At 45.8% G+C, this 18,418-nt stretch overlaps 2 protein-coding genes across 2 annotated transcripts in view; one reads left to right on the plus strand and one right to left on the minus strand.

The window, feature by feature from the left end:
* LOC145523189 (uncharacterized) overlaps window positions 1–287 on the plus strand; it is a 44,142-nt gene extending 43,855 nt beyond the window's left edge. Inside the window, exon 11 of the transcript XR_014066411.1 lies at window positions 36–287. The gene's annotated coding sequence lies outside the window, so the exon portion shown is untranslated. The remainder of the gene's footprint in view (window positions 1–35) is intronic.
* Window positions 288–3,539: 3,252 nt separating this feature from the next.
* FAM180A (family with sequence similarity 180 member A) lies at window positions 3,540–18,024 on the minus strand. The gene is made up of 3 exons (XM_081533021.1): window positions 17,722–18,024; window positions 6,156–6,256; window positions 3,540–4,642 (listed from the first exon to the last, which is right to left on the minus strand). Exons 1-3 carry the CDS (start codon window positions 17,795–17,797, stop codon window positions 4,298–4,300), a joined length of 522 nt encoding a protein of 173 aa, XP_081389147.1. The 5' UTR covers window positions 17,798–18,024; the 3' UTR covers window positions 3,540–4,297.
* Between the last annotated feature and the right edge of the window lie 394 nt (window positions 18,025–18,418).

Raw genomic sequence — 18,418 nt, forward strand, 5'->3', positions numbered from 1 at the left:
TATTAAAGACTGGCTGTCATATTTACTACATTCAGGCCTCATTTTCGTGATGATTTTGAAACTCTGGAAGAACAGTAACGTGTGATGTTTTGGTGGCAAATATTAAAGAGAGTGGATGCAGACAACTGTGGAAGTCAACATTTGATGTTAAACCCGTGAGCCACTTCAAATTCCTTGGTGAGATAATCTGAGATAACAAGGATTCCACTGAGCCTGGAAACCCGATCATGACATTTTTATTACAACATAAGTGAATATTTGTTAAATAAAATTATGTGACACAGTAATACCAGTAGTTCTCCTTCAGGACTCTTTCCATTTTTTCAGACAAAACACTTTCTTAAGGAAATTTTACACATTGCTTCAGAAATATAAGACAAATTCCACTTATATGAGGTATCAAAAGTAGTCTAACACTTAGAAAGTTGAATGGTAGTTAACAGGGGCCATGGGGAGAGGGAAAAGTGGAATGTCATTTCATAGGTATTGTTTTTGCAAGATGAATAAGTTCTAGAGATCTTTCACACAGCAGTGTGCATGTAGTTAACTCTTCTGTACTGTATTCCTAGAAATCGTTCGGTTCAAATGGTAAATTTCATATGACATGTTTTACAGCCACACACACACACACAAAAGACATTAAAATGTGTTAGGGAAGTAAGGGGCACCATGTAAAGTCATTTAACAAGCATTTACTTTTAGATCAGTGCCCTGCTTCCCAGGTGGCACTAATGGTAAAGAACTTGCCTGCCAATGCAGGAGACACAAGAAATGCAGGTTCGATCCCTGGGTCCAGAAGATCTCCTGGAGGAGGGCATGGGAACCCACTCCAGTATTCTTGCCTGGAGAATCCCATGGTCAGAGGAACCTGGCAGGCTCAAAGTCAGGACTCTTGGAAGTCTCAAAGAGTCAGACACAACTAAAGAGACTTAACATGCATGCACACCCTGTGGAAATATCTTCTGATTCACTACTTATGTGATTCTCCTTTAGTTAGATTCCAGGTGAGATGACAGAGCCATGGAAGTTTCAGCCTATAGATGTTTTTCAGTGTCTCTTGAGGGACACCAGAGGTAGCCATGAGAATGCCAACTATAGAAGAAACTTCCAAGATTGTTAGATGCTAAAATTACCCAGCATCTAGAAATGGCAGAAGGGTTCCATTGAGTCACAGGCAAGTTTCCACTGATGTCACACTCTGAATTATTCTTTGAGTGAATACGACAAAACGTGTCTGGGTTGTGACTATAGCGTGTACAGTGTGGCATTCATGAGGCATGATGGGCGAGTCCATTGCTGTCCAGGATACTCCTTTACTGCTCTCTGGGCAAAGAGTCGCGATTTGGGGTGGTGGTGTTGAGCAGAATATTTGATTCTGTTTATGAATTAAGTCATTGCTGTAAAACTTTTTGTGGGTAAACAATTTGTATTCAGAGTAAAATAGTGTTTAAATATCTAGTATAACTGGCTTCCCTGGTGGCTCAGTGGTAAAGAATCCACCTGAAATGCAAGAGATGTGGGTTTGATCCTTGGGTTGGGAAGATCCCCTGAAAGAAGGCATGGCAACCCACTCCAGTATTCTTGCCTGGATAATCCCATGGACAGAAGAGCCTGCAGGGTTACTGTCCATAGGGTCACAAAGAGTCAGACATGACTGAAATGACTAAACATGCACACATCTAGTAACAAAAATGAAAATTTCATTTGTCTTTAAAAAGGTTGTGTCCTTCTTGTTCCTTTTTTTTTTCAGTTGACTGCCACATAAGTTTGGACCCAATTTTTCAGTACAAAAGTACCTTTAGTTTATTTGTGGCAGGGTAAATGAATGAACTGCCACTGCTATCACTGGTTTTGAGAACAACCCTCTCCTATTCAGGGTTCTCCTGCCCTTGGGAGCAGCTGTGTGTATCCTCATATGGTGCTCAGGGACACCAAGTGTGGGCCTTTCTGCTTGGTGACTAGAGGAAAGCTCTCAGATCCCTTCTGATAGGCATGGAGCCCCAGAGCAGATGCAGGACCCTGACCATCAGACTATTACCCAGTGTCCAGGGACCAAGGCCTCAGCTGACCCCCTCCCCAGCCCTCATGCAGGCAAAGCCCCAACACTGAAGGTAGGCTGTGAGGCTAATCTGCTTTCTGGGCAATCCCAAACTTGTCTGTATCTTTGTTTTGCCTTTGTCTTAGATAGCAATCCCTGAAGGAGACAGTGAGCATGAGAGAGAGCCAGGCAGAGACAGTGAGAGGTTAGCTGGAAGAAATTGAGACGTGCCGCAAGGAATGGATATAGAAATATCAGAATTGGACCCAAAGACAGAGCAGCAGAGACACCAATGACCACGAAGAGACAAGTGGAGTGATGATGTCAAAGAGAACATGTGATCTTAGAAAGAAATTGAATGGAAAAGTATATATCAGAGTCTATATCTGAGGGGTATACAAGAGAGGTATAACTGGGGGATGAGAACCAGAGAGACTGGCTGGTTAGTCTTCTGAGCCTGAGAACGTGAGGATGCAAAGTGAGACTTTTCTTTGATGGTAATACCTATTTCTGCATCCTGATATTTCTTCAAAAGATCCTGCAGCTTGTGCTGCTAGGTAAGGCTCCCTTATTCAAAGATTTTAAAGAAGTCGAGACCAGCTTTCATCATCATTAAATGACAATTGTTAAAAACCCATTTCAGAATCAGATTTAGCCCTGTGAGTCCTCGCTTATTCAAAGATTAGACTTCTTGCAATTTTAGCCTCTTGAACCCAGTGGTAAACCTTCAAGAAGCTGGAAACATCTCTGAGCTGGTGAGGAATCTTAATTAGAACTAAGGTGATTTACTCCTGGCAGGCACCTTCATGGATTAACTCTTCCTTAACATAGAATGCTAAAAAGACTAGCTATCTTATCTTTCAGACCATGGCCAGTTAGAAAGAACAAATTGCAAACAAACTGCTGCAGAAATATACCAGATTCAGAGTTAACAAAGCCTGGGAGCTTTCAGGGTTGATACAAGCAGTCCAGCAGGCTGGACAACGCAGGTTCAGGTGTCCCTCCTGTAACATTTCATAGTTAGTTAAATGACGGTGGAAATTTGAGAAGTAGAGGGATCTTAGATCTTATCTAACTCCTTCATTAGGATGTCTCCAAGATACTAAATAAAAATGTAAGGCATTTCATATGTATAGCTTAAAATATATCAAGTCAATAATTCTGAAATGAAAGATTTGGCATCTGAAGGGGTAAAATTTTGTCATCTGAAAATAACTTTTATTTGGTGCACTTAATTCTCTGAGGATTCTCAATAATTTTAGCATTAGAATAGACAGACCAGGGCATGGGTGCCCCCACTCTTGTCAGGATGACTTTCTCTGCATTAGCTTGGATTCTCTGTTCAAAAGGCAAGGCACGACAGTAGCATTTCCGTGGGCCCCCTTCATATTTCTCTGCTAAATTAGACCAGCCTTCAGGAAAGAAGAGGCTCAGTATATAAGTCATAACTGATTTTCTGATTGATTCTTCTTGGGGACTTTTGGAAAAGTTGAGAAGTAGACCCTTGGTTAACAATATATTTATTTGGCTATGGCTCTAGTTTCTTTAGGGCTTCCCAGGTGGTGCTAGCAGTAAAGAACCCACCTGCCAATGCAGGAGACACAGGAAAGGCGGGTTCAAATCCCTCAGTCGGGGAGATCCCCTGAAGGAGGGCATGGCAACCCACTCCAGTATTCTTGCCTGGAGAATCCCATGGACAGAGGAGGCTGGAGAGCTATAGTCCATGGGATCACAGAGGCAGACATGACTAAAGCGACTTGGCACACACGCACACTAGTTTCTTTATATCTTATTACAGAACTTTGGAAAGATGTTCATTCATTCTAGCACCCTGATCTCTTAGGACCAAAGAAATCTTCCTCCACCCCCATCCCCCTTCCTGTCACGGTCAAACTTCTATGATGTCTCTCCTGTCTCTTTCCTCACTCCTGGGTGTTTGTGTCATGGGCACTCAGGGTTAAAGCATATGTTAGACTGCTGCAGTTCACCAGGCCAACCATTCACCCTCTGGAGGCATCTTAAATTACCATTGCAGCCCTTTTCTCCATCCCAGGTCACATTATGGTATAAATCACAATCTTTCGCTTATCAAGAAGTTATAAGGGGCAAAGAGCAGCAGGGTTCCGTATTTGATCTCTGCGGCTCTGAGTTGGCAGTGTGTGTTCTGTGGCTGGTCTCTGTAAATGGAGTAGAGAATGAGGAATTTCTAGATTACTGTGTGCTGGTCCCCGCTCCATGGCCCTGGTGCGGGCCAGTCCCTCAAGGAGATGGTCTTGGACCTGAGGACCGCATCAAGTCATGCCTCAAGGCACGGAAGAGGCTGAGGAGGGACTGGGCCCAGACGTCCTTCTGATACCCTTGGGACAAGGCTGTGCGGTAGGCCGTGTAGGCTAGGGTCAGTGCTGTCCTTTCGAAGTCCTCTTTCTTAAGGATTCCCGGGTGGCTGGAGAGGCTGGCACTCAGCCGCCGGATGTCGGGGATGCTCTTGGGGATCACGTCATTGCAGACGGCGCGGAAGTCCGAGGCCTTCCGCAGGGAGGCCAGCTCTTCGTCCTTGATGGAGATCTTCAGGTCAGGGCTGATCTCAAGTTCGGCCAGCAGGAACTGGAGAGAAACATGGGGTGTGGAAAGGCATGAGGCACTCACGGTCATCGAGGACATCGCATCACCGGATTCATGACTACATGTGTTCATGTAAGGGAGGTGGCTTACAAAGAGCTTTGGAATCAAGAGACCTGAGTCCCAGATCTGACTTCCCCACTAACTGTAACCTTGGATGAGTTACTTCACTGCTGTCAGCCTCATTTTATCCCTCTGTGAAGTCGTTAACAACAACAACACTTCACTGGGATAGTGTGAGGAGTAAATAAGACAAGCATGGGCAGCATCTAACGCTGTGCCTGGTTCAAACCTCTGTTAAGTGACTCTGTTGTTTCCAGTGTCCCAAGTCACTCCCTTCTCTCCTTTCTCCCTCCCGCCAACCAAAAATCTTCTACAGCACAAACTGACTGTTTTGAATACTTTAAAATCAGAAGCTGGGAATTCGAAGGATGCAGAGAATTGTGCTAGGAGTTAAGTGGGCTATAGAGATCTGTCCTCGTTTCTTACCTGTTCCTTAAGGATAGGGCTAAGGTCTGTCATTTGCACCCCCTGTTCTGTGCCAGGCTCATATCAGGAATCTAATAAGTCCTGACTCTTCCCTCTGTCTCTGGCTTTCCCCAGCTCTGACCCATTTTCCACGCTACTGTCTGTTATCTTCCTAAAGCAGATCTGTTCCTCAGACTCCCATGTGCATGACTTGGCAAAGGCTATGCATTTTCCAGTTTGTTCCCTGAGGCAGGGTTTGAAATCTGCCGCCTGGCTCAGCCACTTGGCTGCGACAGGCTGTCTCCTTCTCAGACAGACAGTTCTAGTCCTGGAGGACCTCAAGGCAGGAGGGGGACTTGGGTGATCACTGGAGCCCCTTGTTTAACAGCTGAGGAGACTCGGGTCCAGAGAGACACCGTGGCTTATGTAAGGTCACGTGGCCAACGGGTGGCAGAAGCAGAACTAAAGCTCAGATCTCGAGCCTGCATTTTCACCACTAAACCAGACCACGGGGCCTTGGGAAATTCACTGTGGTCTGGAGGAGAAGTGGGGTCGTGGTGCCAGAGGTGTGAGAGGCAGAGGAAGAGAGCCTTTGGGGTGGCCCCAGACTCGAAAATGGGGCTCTCCCTGTGTGAGGTTACCGAGACTTGGCTCCACTCAGACACCAGGTGTGGCATTGTCTGGGTGCTGCTGACCCATCTTGGCTTAAAGCCCTGGCCGGGGCAGACTGCCCTGTTCTGCTACTTGGGTGCTGGTAGGGGCACCTCTGAGCCAAGTCTAAATCTCTAATTTTGCTTCCACTGAATTCCTAATGTTGTCCGTCCCTGGGATGACAGGTGGGACAGGAGAAGGGTATGAAGACCACTTGCCTTTGAGATGGGCAGGATTCCAGGACCTCCACACGCAAGTCTAGGCTGGTTCCCCAGGCAGCAGAGGCCACCCACTGTCAGGGGCTCACTCCTCCAAAAACCACAGAGAAGGAGCAATGCCTTCTCTGTGACTTGGGTTGCTCACTCTGCCCTCTGCTTACCTCATAGAGCAGCTCTACTTCCTCCAGGGAACTCTGCAGGATGGGGTTCAAGGGCAGCGATGAGGATCTCTTTGGCCGGTGGGCGGCAGGGAAGAGCACGGCTGCAAGAAATTAAAAGTGAGCTTGAGGGCTTGCTGTGTGCACTGGCTTTTCCCCACGGGTGAACTCCAAGGTCAGCCAGGAAGTGTTGAAAGTGACTCCAAGTGGTGGTGGATGTGGAGGGGGAGAGGTGAAAGACCACTCTGGTGTGTCCCAGAGAGTCCCAGACATATCAGAGGTTACTATTTCACACCAATGATTTCAAACCTGGCTTCTCATCAGAATCATTTCAGAAAGTTTTGAAAAATATGTATGTCTAAGGAGTATGAATCCTCACGGGCCTTTAGGTTAGAACAAAAACATTTCTAGTAGTTAAGACATAGAAGCAACCTGTGTTCATTGACAGATGAATGGATAAAGAAAAAGTGTTACGTATACATAAACAATGGGATGTTACTCAGATATCAAAAGGAATGAAATAATGCCATTTGCAGCAACATGGATGCAACTGGAGATGATCATGCTAAGGGAAGTAAGTCAGAGGAAAACAAATATATGATATCGCTTATATGTGGAATCTAAAATAAAATGCAACTTATTTACAAAATGGAAATAGACTCACAGACATAGAAAACAAACCTATGGTTACCAAAGGTTGGGGGGGGGGATAAATTAGGTGTTTGGGATTAGCAGAGGCAAACTATTATATATAGAATAGATAAGCAACAAGGATCTACTGGATAGCACAGGGAACTATACCCAGTATCTTGTAATAACATGTAATGGAAAAGGATCTAGAAAAAGAATCTCGATATATATAACTGAGTCACTTGGCTGTACACCTGACACTAACAATTAGAAATCAACTATATTTCAATACAAATTAAAAAAGAGATGAGCAAACCATTGACCACCACCACCCCAGTTCAACAAACAACTCCCTAATACTACTGTTCCCTACTAGCACTGCACATTTCAGCACTTTATGAGAATGAAGTGTACTGGTTTATGTTAATTGACAACCCTTTGAATCAGAGACTCAGCCTTCTGGCTTATTCCCCTGCCACCTGAGGCAGAGCTGCCAAGAATCTAAGCACAGGTGATGAAGTGTAGGAAGAGAGCTGCACAGACCCTGACACTGGCTCTGGGGGTGTGTGGCGCCAAGGGCTTGACTCAGAAACGTATTTGATATAAAATCAGTGACTTGACACAGAAGTTCCTCAGTGGCTGCATAGAGATGTGGTGGCTGGGAGAAGATGGGCGAGCTACTAGAGGTAGAAAGGACCATGAATTAGGAGCTGACGGAGGACATGAGAAAGAGAAGACAGAATATTATAGGAATTGTTGTTGTTTAGTCACTAAGCTGTGTCCAACTCTTTGTGACCCCATGGATTACAGCCCGCCAGGCTCCTCTGTCCATGGGATTTCCCAGGCAAGAATACTGGGGTGTGTTGCCATTTCTTTCTCCAGGGGATCTTACTGACCCAGGGATAGAACCTAAGTTTGCTGCATTGGCAGGTGAATCCTTTACCACTGAGCCACATGAGAAGCCCATTGTAAGAAGAGTCATTAGAAATTGCAGTTCTCCTGAATCCATCAGGCTGGAAGCAGGTGGCCCCATCCACCCCCCACAGCCCCTCCATGTCCCAAGACATGGTGCAGAAAGGATTGGCAAGCTCACTGCCAGCTGTAAGAAAAATCGGCCACTTCTTTGAGACACTTGATTGTGATCTACTAGCAAACTGGGCAATTAGCTATAAAAACTGGTGAGACTTCAAGGGAAGGTTCATCCTGTGAGGTTGTGCAAAGCACAATTTGCATAATTATACATGATCACTAAGTTTCTTGAATATGGTGACCTTGGACCACCAGGGAAGGGTCCAGTGATGTCCAGAGTACAATGTTGAAGAAGAGAACTACAGAAGCATTTAGAAGGATTTCTATCAGAAGTGATAACAGTGAAATATCTTTGATGTAAAGGACATTTCCTGGTAGGAACCTAATCTCTTGGAAAAACTGCCTGGCTGTAGTATTGCTGTAATACTGCCCTCTCTGTAATCCATTCATTATCTAGCCCACAAGTTCCTCAGGGGCTTGCATAAATACGCTTTCAGATTTCTGTCTGCCTGGCGGAGAACCTGACAGGCTTCCAGGGTGCACACAAGATGCAGATGTAGGCAGACTGAATCCCTACATTGAAGGGGACCTTGACGGGCAGAGGGACAGCCCTACTTCCCCAGACCACCTTGGGGGATGGAGCCTATGAACTCCAGAGTAGTAGCTCCTTGCCCAGAATTTTAGCAGAATTTGTTCTCTTTGCTAGAAAAGTGCCCCTTTCCCACAGAATCATAGATTTTAGGGCTTGAGTGAGCCTCTGCTCACTTGCAGCCTCTGCCTGTGGTCTCAGGTGGAGCCGAAGAGGGCAAGGCATCTACTCCACGTGTTTGCAACCTTGATCCCACGTGAGAATCACCCAGGGCACCCAGAGAAGTTCTGATTGAAGTGACTAGCGTGTGATTGGGATAGTCAACTTTTTGAAAGCTTTCTAGGTGCTTCGAATGGCAGCCTGGGTGGAGAATCAGAGGGTGCTTGACCAAAGGCTGTGTAGAAGGAGCTGGCCAGGCTGAGTAGCCACTCCCAGTTTAGTCCAGGGCTTCTCAACCTTAACCATGCCTTACAATCACCTGGGAGCTTTAAATGCCTAAATGCCAAGACTACCTCCCAGGCCAGTTCACAGGCATCTCTGGGGTGGATGGATGTAGGCGTTGGGACTCCTGACAGCTTCCAGGTGTTACAACAGGCAGCCACGGTCCGTAACCACTGCATTACCCAGACCCACTGCCAAGCAGCGGGTACACTGCTAGAGTTGAGAGCTGCTTCCCATCTGACAGGGCCTTATGAGGGCATCTGAAGAGACAAAAGAGACGTCCTAAAGGAAATCAGTCCTGAATATTTATTGGAAGGACTGATGCTGAAGCTGAAACTCCAATACTGGTCACCTGATGTGAAGAACTGATTCATTCGAAAAGACCCTGATGCTGGGAAAGATTGAAGGCGGGAGGAGAAGGGGAAGACAGAGGATGAGATGGTTGGATGGCATCACAGACTCAATGGACATGAGTTTGAGTAAACTCCGGGAGTTGGTGATGGACAGGGAGGCCTGGCATGCTGCGGTCCATGGGGTTGCAAAGAGTCAGACATGACTGAGCAACTGAACTAAAGAGATCAAGACCCTTGTGTTCTCAGATACAGAGATGGAGGCACAAGGAGGGGCGCACTTTCCTTGGCGGGAAGAGGAACAGATGTGAGCTATGTCTTCTGACCATGAAACCCCTTTTCAAGGTAGGATCTGAGAGCAACTTCTTTATGTCTTTATGTCTTCTCTGTGATTGTGAAATGAAAGGTCTTGTTCTCTTTAAAAAAAAAAAGAAAAAATCACTAGGCAGCAGAGGAAGGGCAGAGAAGGGAACAAGGTCCCAGCGTGGGCCCTAAAGTTATTCAGACCTGCACTTTCTTCACTCAATTATTTCCCTGGGAACAGTCACTTCTTTTAAAGTGCAGACAGGCTGGTGGACCACTAATTCTCCAGTTGGGAAGAAAAGGCTTCCTGATGAAAGCTGTCTTTAATAATGGAAACATTGTTTCCAGTAGCCCTTGTTTTTAAAATAATAACAGTTCAGGGAAGATTGTTAGAAATAAGCTCAGCCTCTGGATTGGGGCTGGTTATTGCTTCAGAAAGTCTGTGTGGGGAGCTCAGGAATCTCAAAGATGGACCCTCCCCCCTTTCTCCCATCCCCCACCTCTGCAAGGACCCCTCAGATTGCTGTGGCTGCTTGCCGGTGCATGTGGGGCAAGGGGCTTTTTGTACCTTGTGAGGTAAGGGCTCACATTCCATTTTATAGATGAAGAAACTTGGAGGCTAAGAAACTTGCCTTCGGCCACCCAACTTGTTTGTAATAAGGACTGAGATTAAAATCCAGGTCTCATGGGCTTCAAAACCCACCACTGCTATATTTAAAATAGATAACCAACAAGGACCTATTGTATAGCACAGGGAACTCTGCTCACTACTCTGCAAGAACCTAAATAGGAAAAAAAAGTTGAAGAATAGATACATGTTTATGTATAACTGAATCACTTTGCTGTACACCTGAAACTAATAAAACACTGTTAATCAACTCTACTAACTAAAAATTAATACAAACTAAAAATTAATAACAAATCAAAACCAAAAACCAGATGAACAAAGACTCCTCCAGTCTCACTGATAGGGTGTGTGTGTGTGTCTGTGTTAGTTGCTCAATCACATCTGACTCTTTTCAACTCCATGGATTGTAGGCCGCCAGGCTCCTCCATCCATGGAATTCTCCAGGCAAGAATACTGGAATGGGTAGCCATTCCCTTCTCCAGGGGATTTTCTGATCCAGGGATTGAACCCTGTTCTCCTGCATTACAGGCAGATCCTGGTCTGAGTCACCAGGGAAGTCTTACAGGAAGGATACTTGTGGTTAACTAGAAATGAATGAATGCATATGGTGTAAAACATACTCTTAAATGAATCACACATATTTTTAAAACAAATCTCTAACTTCGATTTATAATGTTATACAAAGTTATTTTATTTCCTTGGGCTCCAAAATCACTGCAAATGGTGACTGCAATCATGGATTTAAAAGACGCTCCTTGGAAGGAAAGCTGTGACAGACCTAGGCAGCATATTCAAAAACAGAGACATCACTTTGCAAACAAAGGTATGTATAGTCAAAGCTGTGGCTTTTCCAGTAGTCATGTATGGATGTGAGTTGGACCGTTAAGAAGGCTGAGTGCCAAAGAAGTGATGCTTTTGAACTGTGGTGTTGGAGAAGACTCTTGAGAAGAGTTCCCTGTACTGCAAGGAAATCAAACTAATCAATCCTAAAGGAAATCAGTCCTGAATATTCATTGAAGGACTGATGCTGAAGCTGAAGCTCCAATACTTTGGCCACCTGATGTGAAGAGCTGACTCATTGGAAAAGATCTTTATGCTTGGAGAGATTGAAGGCAGGAGGAGAAGGGAATGACAGAGGATGAGATGATTTGATGGCATCACTGACTTAATGGACATGGATTTGAGCAAATTCCTGGAGATTGTGAAGGACGGGAGCCTGGTGTGCTGCAGTCGATGTGGTCTCAAAGAGTCAGACACGACTGAGCAATTGAACAACAACAACATTCTCAGCAGGGGCCTGAAATGCTGCCTGACCATTACTCACGTTTCCTGATTCTTCTCACTCTATTTCAGCATGAAATAGATGATTCCATACCTTCTCCTTTCTCCTGATACCAGTTACCCACCTCTTGCCCAGATCCTCTGACTTCCCTTCTGTTATTGTTTCCCTGCTCTCATCTAGAGCCTTGGACCAAGTCTCCAATAAAGATTCACTCACCTTTCCACCTTTCTCTCCCACATCATTAGTTTTCCCTTTTCTACTGATTTTTCAAATTGGCATGAAAACACATTGCTGCTTGCTGCTTCTTAAAAAAAAAAAATCCTCCCTTGCTGGCCGCTCTTACTGCTCATCCATCTCTTCGTTTTGCTAACTCCTGGCCTCAGCCTGTGTCAGGATGCGTGACTCCTCTCTCCTCACTACCCTGACTTCCATACTGATCGCCTGCTTTGTATTTCCAGGTCAGACTTCTAGATACCCAACTGCCTACAGGAATCTCCTTTTGGATTTGTAATAGTTGTCTTTCCTGATCCCTTACCCAATGCCAGTCCCCACCACCCCTCGCACCTGTTCCTTACCTCCTGCTTTGTCTGCTGTCTTTCCATCTCTCGCAGCTGCTCAAGCCAAAACTTGGGAGTCATGAGTCATCCTTGCCTTTTCTCTTTCACGTTTCATACCTAACCAATCAGCAAATCTTGTTGGCTTTACCTTCAGAACATACCTGGAATCTGGCTACTTCTTACCACATCCCTGCTAACCTCCAGGTGTCTAAACCTTGAACATTTCTCCTAATGGTGTTTCTGCTTCCATCCTTGGCTGCCATCATCATCCTCACTGTATTCTTTTTTTTTGACCATGCCACACAGGGAGGGATACTAGTTTCCATACCAGGCATGGAACCCATGCTCCCTGCAATGGAAGCGCTGAGTCTTAACCACTGGAAGGAAGTCCACCTCATTGTATTCTTAACAAAGCAACTAGAGCAATTCTGTGAAAACATAGGTTCCATGATATCAATCTTTTGCCTGGAAACTTCTATGACTTTTCATCTCCCTGAGAGTAGAAGCCAAAGATCTTCAAATATAGGAAATGGCAGCCCACTCCAGTATTCTTACCTGGAAAATTCCATGGACAGAAGAGCCTGGTGGGCTTCTGTCCGTGGGGTTGCAAAGAGTTGGACATGACTAAGCACCTGAGCACACACACATCAATATATGTATTCTTTTTCATTATAGGTTATATAAGATGTTGAATATGGTTCCCTGTGCTATACAGTAAGTCCTTGTTTTTATCTATTTTATATATAGTGATTTGTATCTGCTAATCCCCAATTTTTAATTCATCCCTCTCTCACCCATTTTCTCCTTTAGTAACTGCATGTTTGTTTTCTGTGTCTGTTTCTGTTTTGTAAACAAGTTCATTTGTATCATATTTTAGATTCCACATATAAGTGGTATCATATGATATTTGTCTTTCTCTGTCTGATTTAGTACAATAACCTTTAGATCCATCCATGTTGCTGCAAATGGCATTATTTCATTTTTATGGCTGAGTAGTATTCCATTGTATATATGTACCATATCTTCTTTATCCATTTTCTGTCAACGGACATCTAGGTTGCTTCCATATCTTGGCTACTGTGAATAGTGTTGCTATGAACATTGAGGTGCATGTATTTTTTGGAACTAGAGTTTTCTTCAAATGTTTCCTCAGAAGTGGGATTGCTGGATCATACGGTAGCTCTATTTTTAATTTTTTGAGGAACCTCCATACTGTTCTCCATAGTGGCTGCACTAATTTACATTCTGACCAACAGCGAAGGAGGGTTCCCTTTTCTTCACACCAGAAAATCTACTTTTAATTATTTCAATCAAGGCTGGCACCTGTCTTGCTCTCTATGTCTTAGCTCCTTCAAGCTTTCTTGCCCAGACATGCAGGCAGAAGCCTGCCTAAACGGAAGAGCCTATTTTTGCTTTGAGCCTGATCTTCCTGTTGACTTTTATAACCTGCGCCAGAATTCTCTTCTTCCCTCCCATCTCTCAAATAGGTTAAAAAAGCAAACAAACAGAAAAGTATTAAGACTATGGCTTCCGTTTAACTGTGTACAGCATCTGGGCCAAAGACCTTGTTGGAAAGGACTCAAAAGATAGACCATATCAAGCCAAAATAAAACCGTATTTCTGAATTGAAAGAGACGCGTGTACCCCAATGTTCATCGCAGCACTGTTTACAATAGCCAGGACATGGAAGCAACCTAGATGTCCATCAGCAGACGAATGGATAAGGAAGCTGTGGTACATATACACAATGGAATATTACTCAGCCATTAAAAAAAATACATTTGAATCGGTTCTACTGAGATGGATGAAACTGGAGCCCATTATACAGAGTGAAGTAAGCCAGAAAGAAAAACCACAATACAGTATACTAATGCATATATATGGAATTTGAAAGATGGTAACGATAACCCTATATGCGAGACAGAATAAGAGACACAGATGCATGGAACAATTTTATGGACTCTGAGGGAGAAGGTGAGGGTGGGACGTTCTGGGAGAATAGCATTGAAACATGTATATTATCATATGTGAAACAGAACACCATTCCATGTTCGATGCATGAGACAAGGGCTCAGGGCCGGGGCAATGGGATGACCCAGAGGGATGGGATGGGGAGGGAGGTGGGTGGGGGGTCCAGGAAGGGGAACACATGTAAACCCATGGCTGATTCATGTCAATGTATGGCAAAAACTATTACAATATTGTAAAGTAATTAGCCCCCAACTAAAATAAATAAATTTATAAAAAAAACAAACAAACAAACCATATTTCTAATGAATCAGTTGAAGCAACTCTATGGAAACAGCCATGGGTGTGGAAAGGAAAAGCCCTCATTTATAAAAATTCTTTGGCCAAATCCTACTGATGTCATTTACTTTTTGGCTCCTGGGCCAGCCCTTTCAGACAGTGGTCCCCAACCTTTTGGGTACCACGGATTGGTTTTGTGGAAGACATTTTTTTCATGGACTGAGGCGAGGGATGGTTTCAAGATGATTCAAGTGCATTACATTTATTGTGCACTTTATTTCTATTATTACATCAGCTCCACCTCAGATCATCAGGCACTAGATGTGGGGTGGGGGAGGGGTGGGGTGGGGGGAGTTGGAGGCTGGGAACCCTTGCCCTTAGAAACGCAGTGCCATTCTGAAGAAGCCAGAATCTTAGTCCCTTGTGCTGGGCGTCTTCCTGGAGTGCTTCTGAAAGGGCTGCTGTGAGTCGGCTCCCCTTGGCCAGAATATGGCACCACCCAAGGGGAGCCCACCACCCCTGGGGAGCCCCACCACCCAAGTGGAGCCAGGGGATGCTGGGAGAGCCTGGAAGGGATGGAGAGGCGAGGATAAGGACAAGGCTCTGCTGCTAGAAACAGCGCTGGAGAGAGGTTGAGCTCTAGGCTTTCAACCAAGGGATCTGGGGGCGTGTTAACTTCTTCCCATCCTCCAGTTTTCCTACCTGTTAGTGTTCAGAATAACAGCTGCAGAAATGCAGTGACGTGTAGCAAACGAAGTGGCTACTCAGTCATGCTGGACCAGTGAGTCAGTCCCTACCTGGGGCCCTTCCCTCCACAGAACATTCATGATTGAGAACACATAAAACACTAAACTGGACACCTGAAAATGACACCGAAGAGCCACCTTCCTTGTGAAACTACTTTTTTAAAAGAAATAACATGTATATAGAATAAAAATTAAATATTTATAGGAATTCATGCATGCATTTCTTTCTGTTTTTTAAGACTGGCTAGGTTCCCTGCAGTCCCTCAAGTGGTGCGCCAGCAGGACCGGGTGGGGCGAGGACTTGGGCCAGGTGTGTCCACTTCCAGGAGGCCTCGCTAACCACAGGTGAGTCATTTAATCTTAATCCAGTCGGTGAGGGCAGCCATGCTGGCCCATGGAGCCGCCTCCCAGGGCGGAATCCTAGAGAGCGCGTCTGAGGGAGAGGCTGGGAGAATGGTAGGGGAAAAAAGATGTCTTGCCGCAGGGCGTATTCCTTTTGGGTTCATTTCCCCATTTTCACCCGTGGAGCCAGGCGGAGGGGGAGGGTGGCGGCCCGGGTGGTGCTGCGGCTGGCGGGAGGAGGACTTTGTAGGGAGAGGTCGCCCTCCGACTCTTTCCATGGGGAATTCTTCTAAATTAGGCCTGGCGGTGGAGGCGGGGGTGGGGTTGGGGTAAGGATGAAGGTGAAAGGGACAGTTTATACGTTTGGAAAAACTGGTTTTCCTTTGGGTGTGATTCCCATTCCATCTTAAAAAAATGACAACTGTGGATTCTTTTCACGGTTAGAAAAAAATGTTAAAAATGAATAAAAAAAATCAACCACGTGGAAGACTTGATGGTTGGAAGGGCTCCCATATCATTTGTTGGCTCTGAACGCTGACATGAACCGCTAATCCAGCACTTAGTATCAGCGGCCTCATGGAGGCCTCTATTTCAGCTGTGTTGGCTTTGTATCTTTATATAGATTGTTATCGATATGGGGGGGCGGGGAGCAGACCTTCCCCAGGGAGGAGTGGGTAGAGGGCCAGAGCCGCTGCTCTCAGGATGTTGCTGTAAAACCTATAGGTTTTCTGTTGAGAACCTCACACTTTCTTTAATGAAATTTTTTAAGTGGTGGGTAATACTTGACTTTGATATAGCTCCTCATTATTCAGAAAGCGTTTTATTTACATTTTTTAATATGACCCTCACATGACAACGCAATGAGGGTCACTTTTTGTTATTAGTACTTTTTGTTATTATTTGAGGGTCACAAATTTGTTATTTGTTCATGAACTAAAGCTCAGAGAGGTCAAGAGACTTGCCAGACATCACACAGCCAATTAGAGGCAGAACTTGAAATTTTTGAGTTCCTTGCAGGGTAGGTAGTTCATGATGCAGCTATTGTATTTACAAGACTTGTAAAAATAAAAAAAAAATCAAACCATCTTATTTGGCTTTCTAACAGCCTGTGTGTTAGGAAGAGTGGCTATTATCATCCTTTTTTAATAGGCAAATTAAGGAAGGCCCCAGTGTCACATGGGGGTAAGCGACACCAAGGTCTCTTTGCTCTGTGCTTCCAAGTGTTGCCCCCCAAATTTGTGCACGTGATGAGCAGGGAAGTGTGTGTGTGTGATGTTTACTGGAAAAAAAAGGGAAAATGCTTCATTAATTATTTGTCCCTGGGCAAGAATCATTTCACAGCCCAGTATAGAGAATTGGCAAGTCCCTAATCTCAGGTTTACAACTGAGGGAGTAAGAACCCTGATAAGTGCCTTGACTTTTGCTTTCCCCCGTATCAGATCCACCTGCTCCATGCTGCTCTGTGCCCCAGCCGGCCGCTTCTTCCTTCCCTGACTCTCTCCTTGAGAACCAGGGGGGGGCTCATCCCCTTGCTGCTGTGCTGTCTTCACCCCCCTTTGGATCTCTGGGAATACCAACGAACCTGACTTCTTTTTCCAGTTCTTTCCAGGAGAGAGATCTCATTGACTTTAGGCAGCAGAAAGATTTCAGTTCAGATCGGCATGCAACGGTCAGCGCTATGGGTCCCTCGCTTCCTAAGTGATAAACCTTACCTGACCAGAGGTGCTGCCAATGTCTGCCCACGGGAACCAGAAAAAGATGCCAGCCCAGCTCTAAGGAGCCATGTCCTGAGGGGAAGGAAGTCGGCCATGGGGAGAAGCCTTGCTGGGCTTCTTCCTTTCCGAGGGAGGCTGGCCGGGGTGGTAGCAGCCGGGTGGACATGAGGTTGCTAAGGGGATTACTATTCCTCTTCTGTTGCTGGGCCAGCTCTCTCCAGCTGGAAAGGTGTGACCACTCCTGCTCGGGAAGCAGTGTGGAGCCCTCCACGTGGACAAGCCACGTCCCCCAGGGAGCAGAACTCTGGCCAGCCAGCACCCCCAGTGCCATCATATTAGCATCAGCCCTGGGCACCTGCTCTCTGCATGCCCTGCCTAGCTGGTAGCAGCCTGGGGGGCACTCACGGGAGTCTGTCCACATTCTATGAAGCAAAGATGACCTTCTCCCCGGCCTTTCAGGAAGGGATGCTCTCTGCACTCTCCACTTCAACCCCGTTTTCTCAGCGGCTTTGATTTTTTGGGGTGTCATTTCCCCCATCACCTTCTAACACCTTCTAGCCTGTTGAGAAGCATAAAGCATTTGACAGAGAGGGGATCAAAGGAGGGCACAGGGCTTCTAATTTCCTTCTGCTGTGTTCACCCCTCCAGATTCCTAATGATATTCAAGAAAGAATTATAAGCATCAAACAAATAAAGGAAAGACAACTCACCCCTGGTCCACCTGTGGGACAGAGTGGCCTGAGCATCGGAATACAGCAGCAGAAGCAGCAACGTCTTCCAACACATCTTTTCCTCCAAAAAGGTGAGATGTCGCCCTCGAACCCAGGAGCCACAGGTATGCCCGGCCTGGTCCTCCCAGGGTGGTGGTGAGGCTCTTACCACCCCTCTGTCTTCAGATGTGCAGGGATGCCCTCTCCTGCCTCCCAAGGGTGGAGTGGGGGTTACTCCCGGGGAGGACAGGAGTGGGACCTCTGTTACTCCTACTCTCTCTGGGATTGGGGCACTGGGCTTCCACAGAGAGACTCTGTTTTTGAGCACATCTGGAGTGACTCATGGGGCATGTGATCTCTTTGGCAGTGGGGCGGATAAATATAATTTCTGTTCTTGAGTTCCATGTGTTGGATGCACCCACTGGAATTTTTCTTTAACAAACAGACCCGCGGAACTTGTTAGAGAGCCCGGCAAAGAGCTGGCTGCTGTTTCTGTACACACACACACACACACACACACACACACACTCACACCAGCGCCAGGGGCTAGAGCTACAGCAACTTGCCTGGCAGACACCAGTACCGACTGAACCCAGAGCTGCCTTGAGAACAGCAGAGTCATTGTGGTGTCTGGGCTGAGCATCCCCTGTTGCCCTTCTGTGGAGCTAGCCCTCGTGAGGGGCAGGAGAGAGCTGCT

Source organism: Giraffa tippelskirchi, chromosome 10 (genome assembly GCF_054371585.1).
Source record: "Giraffa tippelskirchi isolate mGirTip1 chromosome 10, T2T-mGirTip1v1.2.pri, whole genome shotgun sequence".
NCBI lineage: Eukaryota > Metazoa > Chordata > Mammalia > Artiodactyla > Giraffidae > Giraffa > Giraffa tippelskirchi.